We start from the raw sequence: 8,428 nt of genomic DNA, 5'->3' as shown, positions 1-8,428 counted from the left end.
TGATTACTACTACTAAAATTATTATTAAATTTTATTTATAATATAATTGAATATCTATAAATGAGTCGGATCCGGATGTGTGGGCGGAGGAAAGGGCTGAACGAACTTTTGTAAGTTATTTAATATGAATAATATATATTAATAGTGAATATATTTATGATATGTGTATATATTGATGTCAATTTTTATATTTAAAATGCAGAATGACTTTCATCAGTACGTCGCTGAGAATCTAGATAGTTCGGTCCAATTGACACCTGAACTTTCCACCCAGATTTGGAAAGAAAAAGTGGTAGTGGGGACACACAAGGGTAGAGTCTATGGTCTAGGCTCTCGAAACGATGTAAGACGACTCTAGTCAGGCTTAGAAGGAATTGGATCGTCACGTCAAACCGAGGCACTTGAAGGTGTTCAGATTGCTGCTATGTCGACTCAAATAACTAAGCTTACAGCGGCATTGACAGAGTCGGAGCGGAGAAGAGTAGCTGAACAAGAAAGCATGAGTGAGACCGTTCGGCAAATCAAAGAACAAGTGATGAACCTCGCTCGTCGACCTACTACTTCGGTTCCCGATGACATCAACGACGAGAGTGATGAGGATGATTATGTAGAACCCACTCCCTAGTTTAGATCTGTAGACATTTATGAACTTTTTGTAATTTTGAAACGAATTTTGAAAGACTTTATAAGTCTTTAATTTGTGATTTAGATACTTTTTAATGTCATTTTAAGTTTGTTGTTTATGTTTTGTTTAGATTGTTTATAATTGTGTGTGTTTGATTGGGCTGAATAATGTAGAATTGAATTGAATTGCATTTGCAGGTGGGCAACAGAAACTGACAGTTTCTGCTGTAAAAAATATTGCAGGAAAAGCGACGGACAACGTGGTTTTGTCCATCGCTTTTCTGGGTTTTTTTTTTTATATCCCATAAAAGTGACTGACAGCGTGGTTTTGTCTGTCGCTTTTCAGAGATTTTCAAAAATAAAATTTCCAGAAAAATGACGAACTGCGTCGCCTTTTAGAAATAAAAAAAATGAAAATTAAAATAAAGCGACGAAGTCCGTCGCTTTTGTTAAAAAAAATAGTCAAAAAGAGACGATGTCCGTCGCTTTTGAAAAGCAACGCTATCCATCGCTTTTTAGCGACGCAGTCGGTCGCTTTTTGAAAAGCGATGCAGGTGACTGCGTTGCTTTTCCGTCGATTTTGACCAAAAAAGCGATGCAGTCCGTCGCTTTTGGCCGTCATTTTTTGACAATTTTTTTAGTAGTGGGTCCTTATGTGTTGATATGACTTATGTAATGTGTCGCGCCCCGTTTTTCTCAAAACGGACTTTCCTTACGGATGCACGACCTAACAACTCTTTTGGGTTTTGGAGCAATTGAAGAGTTGCCACCTAACGAATTAAGGCGCGTTAGGGCACCTATCTAACCTAGCTAAGTCTTACTAGGGTCAACGAACCAGAGATCAGGGGTAAGGGTTCAAATTACCTCGAGGGGAAGGTGTTAGGCATCCCTCGAGGTCCACAAATGTGGGTCCCGGCCGTATCTCATGCAATTTATGTGGGGGTTATAAGTAGCATTTAAGGTCACTTCATTTGTTATTTCTTTAATTAGCATGGTTACTAAGTGATAGCTATAATTAAACAATTAGGATTAATTAAATTATCTACTTTATTAATTAAGCATGAAAGATTAGGTGATGTAATAAGCAAAAAAATAAAATATTTAAACAATTAATAAAAGAGGAGCGAGGAGACAGAAATTGTACAAATTAATAAGCAAATAATTTATTTTTATTTTTATTTAAGCTACCCCAAATAATTATAAACAGATAAAGGGGGGCAAAAAGAAAGGGAGACTCTGAAGGACTTTAGGATCAGCACTCGATTTTATTTATTTCGGTCGATTTCTCGTAGGGACAGAAAAAACAAAGGTTTGTCATTTAAACCGAGTCGATGTCATCATCTCCATAGGGCCTAAACTACCCCTACCCCACCACCGCATGCTTTTCGTCTCTAAGAGGTGTCTATCGTCCCGACTTAAGGTCCAAGAAGCATTGAACTACTATTACGAAGGGTTTGGACTGAAGTAAACTCCTAATAGACCCGCCTAGACACCAAGTCAAACAATTTGGACGAGCATTTAGCACATAAGTCTCATATTGGCCTCTAGATTTTAATTCACATGCTGGCAAACACAAGTAGAGTGAAAAGGACGCATGTTAAGTGTGTGCGCATGAACAAGCATTATAACAAAAACAATTATTTAATTGAGAAGGGGCAGAAAATTACCAAGTGCAGGAAAAGTATTAACTGATTTAAAAGAGTGGCATAACAATGATTAGGATGCGGGAAACAGTTTAAGCAATAGCAGATTTAAAGTCTTTAGATGAGCCAGTGGCAGAATGACATTAATTAATATGCAGCAATTGATTTATTTTAAGTGGCAAAACAGTGCAGAGATTAGTTTGAACAAGATTTAATCGGGACAACAAGTAGCAGATGCAGAAAATTAATTTTAGTAGCTGATTTTCAGTAGTAAAACAGAGCAGAACCTAATTGGTTTGAGCCAGATTCGATCTAGACAGCAGATAATAATTTTAAAACAGAATTTCTCTCTTTTTTGTTTAATATGGTGATTAACATCTCAACTTATTAATTATGTCCTATAGGCATGATTTCAAAGTGTGAATATGCTGAAAATGTTATCAAACCCATAAGCACGATGTCTGTTTCATTTAAACAAATTGTTAACCATATAGGCATGATATTTATCTAATATGTAACACAGGTTAAACCTATATGCATGATTTCTAAGCTCAAAACATACTGAAAATTATTTAGATCCTATAGGCATGCTTTCTACCTTTATTTTACTTATGCTTATATTTTATATATACAAGGAAACAAATGTCATTAATAAATAGGCAGAATATATTCAAAACAAATTCGCTTTAGTTATTTAACATGCTAAAAGAATGACTTTAACAAGTTGTTCTATTGAATATATTATTTAGATCCTATAAGCATAATTTCCAAGTGAATATGCTAAAATTTATTAATGGAGCCTATATTCACAAATAACACATATGGCAAATTAACATAAAAGTTCAGATTTTAATCCTTTTAAATTTGTTAGCATGCTAAAAAGGTTTGTTAAGCACATGAAACTAAGATCTGGATATACTAGTTATTGAACTCTTATTAATTCAAGTTAATTAATTAAGAGACTATCAATTGTTATTATGCGACATACCTAAAAGCTTTACAAATTTGTTAATTTTTTAAAAAAAATATACAAACACAAATAAACAATTGATTTTAAGTTGGATTATTTAAGGGATTCCGACATAATTATAATATATGCGTAGCAATCACACATAACAAGAATAAACTAAACTAAAAATGGAAATAGACAATTAGCACGTATATCCCCCTCCCCTTAGGCGATCCCCAAGTTATATCACATATATAGAGTTAGAGTTTACAAATTATTACAAAACAATAAAAGAATAAATAATATACAAAAGATAAATTAAATCAATTTGTCTATTGTACTGCCATGGTGACTCTTCATGTCTTGAACCTTTAAGTTCAAACCCTGTTAAACAAAGCAACAATACAACCCAAGTAATATACAACACATGTAATAGCAATTATTTTTGATGAACTAAAACAGAATAGAACATACGTATTACTTCAAGCCATATATTGCACATATGCAATCATACACATATAAAGGGGAGAGGAGAACTGACCCGAACACTTCCTTTATTTATTTTAATCATACAATATCCATAATAGATGATGCAAGCGAAATTTAAACTAATGAAAAAGAGAACTAACCGATTATGCAGATTTATTAATCAGCAATGAAGATCAGACTAATTCCGACACTAGACCCGAACACAGCAAAACCAAATAGAGAAGCTTCTTAGAATGTTCACCCCATTTTAAATCTTTAGAATAGAGGGTACTTTATGCCTTTTGTTAGAATATGTCAACAGGAGTGACCGGGTCCTCTATGTGTGCGTGAAAAGGTTATTTATAGTGGAGAAGAGGGCATATAATATAAGGAAAGGAATAATTTAGAATCAATTAAATATTATTTTTTCCTTATTCAAAGAATACCAAATCATTAACATTGTGTTTTAGCTCAATCGAAACTTAACTAAAATATAGCAAGTAATGGACAAATCATTCTTAATTATGGCAACTACAATCAATTAACATTAATAATAAAAAATAATAAAGCCAATTTTACCATTACCAAGAGCCAAAATCTGCAAATAAAAATCAACTTAGCATAAATTAATCCACAACATGCAAAATCAAAATGATCATATTAAGGAAAAAAAGCATAAGTCAATCAATAATATTTTACCGTAATTATTAAACAAGTAAGAAATTAGACAAGAATTATATATGGCCTAAAAGAAATCAATTTACAACATGAAATATGCATACTTGATTAAAGAAAATTTCTCCTTGATACGGATTAATCAAATCAGCAAATCAATGGATTATTATCAATTTAGACTTACCATGCTATAAGCTAAAATCACGTAAATGAAAAGAATAACATTCGTAACATAAGCAGGGAAAGGTTTGGAACAAGATTTCAACATTATGAAATTTAGCAACTCTAATGGTAATATTATTCATATGATTAGAGAGACACAAACTAGTAGCATGTTCAAGATGAAATTCATAGCATTTACTAGCTTTAACATAGAGTAGACATATGAATCAAGATTAAGAACTCTATAATCAAATCTAAATAACTAGATAATAAATCGAACAAGAGAGCGAACCTGGATGGATCTGATAAGACCCAATATTTTTTAACAAATCAAAACTCAAAGCTTTTCCTCTAAACCTGCCCTGTCTAGCGGTGCAATAGCTGCTGACCGGAATTCTCGCCTTGAGCTGCTGCTGCTGGTTCTGTTGCTCGCCGGAGAAAGAAAAAAGGGCCGGAGTGGGAGCTGGCTTTCGCTGGCTGCTGCTGTCTGCCATGCCTGGCTTTGGTCGCCGGAGCTGCTGGTGCCGGTGGAGGAGGTGTTCGCTGCTGCTGCTGGTGGTTGCTGGCTTCCTCCTCCTCGCTGCTGCTGGTTGCTACGCTGGCTGCTCACTGGAGTTGCTGTCCAGCTTCCTTCGCCTGAAAAGGAGGAGAAGAAGAGATAGGGGCAAGGGGAGATAAATGAGAAAGTGTGAAGGGAGAGAGAGAGGGCGCCGGAGAGGGAGACGGGGAGGAGGAGAGGCGACTGCCTCCGGTGGCTTTCGCCGGAAAAAAATATGGTGGGGAGAGAGGGTGGCGGCTGCCCGGAGAGGAGAGGAAGAGATGAATTTTTTTTGAGGGGCTTGGTCTTTCTAGGTTAAATTGGAAGGTTTTGGGGGATTTAATCCAAAACGTTGATTCATGTTAAGATGAGGGGCTGAGATTTAAAGGATGATATCAACAGCTATGATTAAAAGATGAGGTTGGGTTGAATATATTAAATTGAAATAAATTGGCTATAATTGCAAAGGACAGAAGGGGCTAGAATTGCAATTAAATTAGAATAAGAGGCTAAAATCGAAATGAATTGAAATAGCAAGAGTGGCTACAGATTAAATAAATTGGAATGGATTAGGCTAAGCTTTAAATGATTTAGAGCAAATTTAAGAAAATGCTAACCAATTAAAATACTACACGTTATAATATTTTTATATAATTAAAATCTCTTTTAAATTTTAAAATATTTGAATAAAATAATTACTTTCAGTTTAACTATCAATAAATATAATAATAAAATAATTACAATAAATTTTTTATAAATCAAGCTTACTAAAATATATAATTTTTTAGGCAAAATTGACTAAAATTTTAAGCTCAAAATATTTTCAAAAGTATGTATTTAATCGAATAGCATTCCTAAAATTGCTGAAGGTCGGTCAAAATTGGGTGTCAACAGTTGCCCCTTGGTTGCTTGAGAATGAAGGATGAATTGTCGAGCAATCAACGCTGACTTAGTAGCCGATTTTGTCCGACCGACGAGAGATGTCAGTGGGATCCATTGAAATGATATAAGGTTGAAAATGATACGACCGAGACTTTGGTATTAAGCCGCCTACATATCTCTGGTTATACGAGAATTAGGTTGTGTGTAGTTCTAGACTTAGGAGTAGACGAAACTCCTAAGAATTGAAAGAGCGGTACGGTATTTGAACGGGAACGATATTGGCTTGAATGGATAAGATTAGAGTAGCGAGAAAGGCATGACAGGGAGATTTCCGATTTAAGAGTGCAGAATCCAATTAGAAGTGATAATATGAGTAGCCAAGGGTTAAATGAAAAACAGCACTACGAGTAACGAAGAAATTGATAGGGCCTTTGTTGTGATAGATGTAAGCACGATAATTATAGCCGAGAGGGAGATTGATCTCGTCTGCAATTTCTCACATGACTAGATAAAATGGTTAGCTTATGAAAAATGTGAACCACCATGATAAAAATATAAGTGCTAGAAAATAATAATGAAGAGAAGAGATAAGAAGGCGTATCTGTTTTGAGAAGATAATGCTCGTCTCCATGAATTCTGGCTTAACTTCTTGAAGAGTTATAGCCAACTTCCAGAGATAAGTGTCCTATTGTAAGGCGGGAGAGCCTAAATGTCGTATTGTAAGACGAACGAGCCTAAATGTCGTATCGTAAGGCAGACGACCTGAATGTCGTATTGTAAGGCAGACGAGCCCGAATGTCCTATTGTAAGGCAGACGAACCTGATGTCCTATTATGAGGTGGACGAATCTAAATGTCTTATTGTAAGGTAGACGAGCCTGAATGTCGTATTGTAAGGCGAACGAGCCTAAGTGTCGTATTGTAAGGCGGACGAGCCTAAATGTCGTATTGTAAAGCAGACGAGCCAGAATGTCCTATTGTAAGGCAGACGAACCTGATGTCCTATTATGAAGTGGACGAATCTAAATGTCTTATTGTAAGGTAGACGAGCCTGAATGTCGTATTGTAAGGCGAACGAGCCTAAGTGTCGTATTGTAAGGCGGACGAGCCTAAATGTCGTATTGTAAGGCGGACGAGCCTGATGTTCTATTGTAAGGCGGATGAACCTAAATATCGTATTGTAAGGCAGACGAGTCTGACATCCTATTGTAAGGCAGGCGAACCTGATGTCGTATTGTAAGGCAGGCGAGCCTATGTTCATATTTGGTATGCCACAATAGCAAATTGATAATAGCATCTTCAACATAGTCTGAATGGTAGCTCGATACAAATAGTAGCTCTTTATGTCAAATATATTCCTGCGTTCAGAGAAAAATCGTAAATTTGAAAAACAAGATTGGGTCATACCTGTGCTTGCTTTGATTTCGAAATTGCACTTCATTGTGATGAAATTTTTGAGGATTTCTCAAAAATTTCTGCCCCAGTTTAGAGTATAAGATATATACTCAAATTTTTGAGGTCTTCTCAAAAATTCTTCCCCAGTTTCAATAGCGGGGAATTTTCTGATCCTGCTTCACTCAAAGAAAATTATTAGTTCAATAAGAAAAGTGATTGTCTTATATTTGGACATTAGGCTCGACTTCGAATCTGAACGTCAATTATGTTCAAGATTGGATCAATTAGCCCTGAATTTGAATTTGGAGAGGAATGTTTTGGATGACCATGGGAATGAAAAGAAATTTATTTTGATAGAGACCGGACCCAACAAAGGGTTGCCTACGTATCCAAAAGGAAATCAGGTCAAACGTAGTTCATGACTTAGGAGCAGACGAAACTCCTGAGAATCGAAAGAGCGTTACGGCATTCGAACGGGAACAATATTAGCTTTGAATGGATAAGATTAGAGAAGCGAGCAAGAAAGACAGAGTGATTTCCAGTTTGAGAGTGCAGAATCCGATGAGAAGCGGTAATATGAGTAGCCAAGGGTTAAATGAAAAAACGGTAATATGAGTATCAAAGAATTTGATAGGGCCTTTGTTGCGATAGATGTAAGCATGATAATTGTAGCCGAGAGGGAGATTGATCTCGCCTGCAAAATGTTAGTCTCTGCAAATCTGTAGCTTATAATATTATTAGAGCAAATATATCAAACAAACGATAAAGGTAAACATGATGCAATTTCCCATATTGACAATGATGTTTGCCATAAGACTATGAACATGATGTCTTAGGCTATGATGTCTAGGGCCATGATACGCAAAAATTATATCCTCAGGTCATGAAAATGTTGTTTGCGGGCCATGAAAAATGATGCCTTTAGACTATGACACCTTTGGATCATGATAAGCAGAAAGTAAATCCTTAGGCCATGATATGATGTCCGCAGGCCATGAAAATGATGCCTTTAGACCATGACGCCTTAGGAATATGAGTAATGAGTAAAGAAAGCGTATCTGTAATTCGGGCATCTGTTGACACTATTTCTCGG

The 8,428-nt window shown here is 35.8% G+C and overlaps 1 protein-coding gene across 1 annotated transcript; it reads right to left on the bottom strand.

Annotated features, from left to right (window-relative positions):
- Nucleotides 1–3,493: 3,493 nt before the first annotated feature.
- On the bottom strand, nt 3,494–5,358 carry LOC107062674 (uncharacterized). The gene is made up of 2 exons (XM_015313568.1): nt 4,814–5,358; nt 3,494–3,600 (listed from the first exon to the last, which is right to left on the bottom strand). Exons 1-2 carry the CDS (start codon nt 5,013–5,015, stop codon nt 3,494–3,496), a joined length of 309 nt encoding a protein of 102 aa, XP_015169054.1. The 5' UTR covers nt 5,016–5,358.
- Nucleotides 5,359–8,428: the final 3,070 nt, after the last annotated feature.

This window comes from Solanum tuberosum, unplaced genomic scaffold (genome assembly GCF_000226075.1).
Source record: "Solanum tuberosum cultivar DM 1-3 516 R44 unplaced genomic scaffold, SolTub_3.0 scf00258, whole genome shotgun sequence".
NCBI lineage: Eukaryota > Viridiplantae > Streptophyta > Magnoliopsida > Solanales > Solanaceae > Solanum > Solanum tuberosum.
This window is presented reverse-complemented; position numbering and strand designations above follow the sequence as displayed.

Bases quoted from the DNA above. Each gene is read 5' to 3' on its own strand.
- LOC107062674 (XM_015313568.1), bottom strand. From the start codon at position 5,015: ATGGCAGACAGCAGCAGCCAGCGAAAGCCAGCTCCCACTCCGGCCCTT. The intron at 3,601-4,813 runs GTTCGCTCTCTT...TTTGTTTAACAG, and splicing joins GTCTTATCAGATCCATCCAG to GGTTTGAACTTAAAGGTTCA.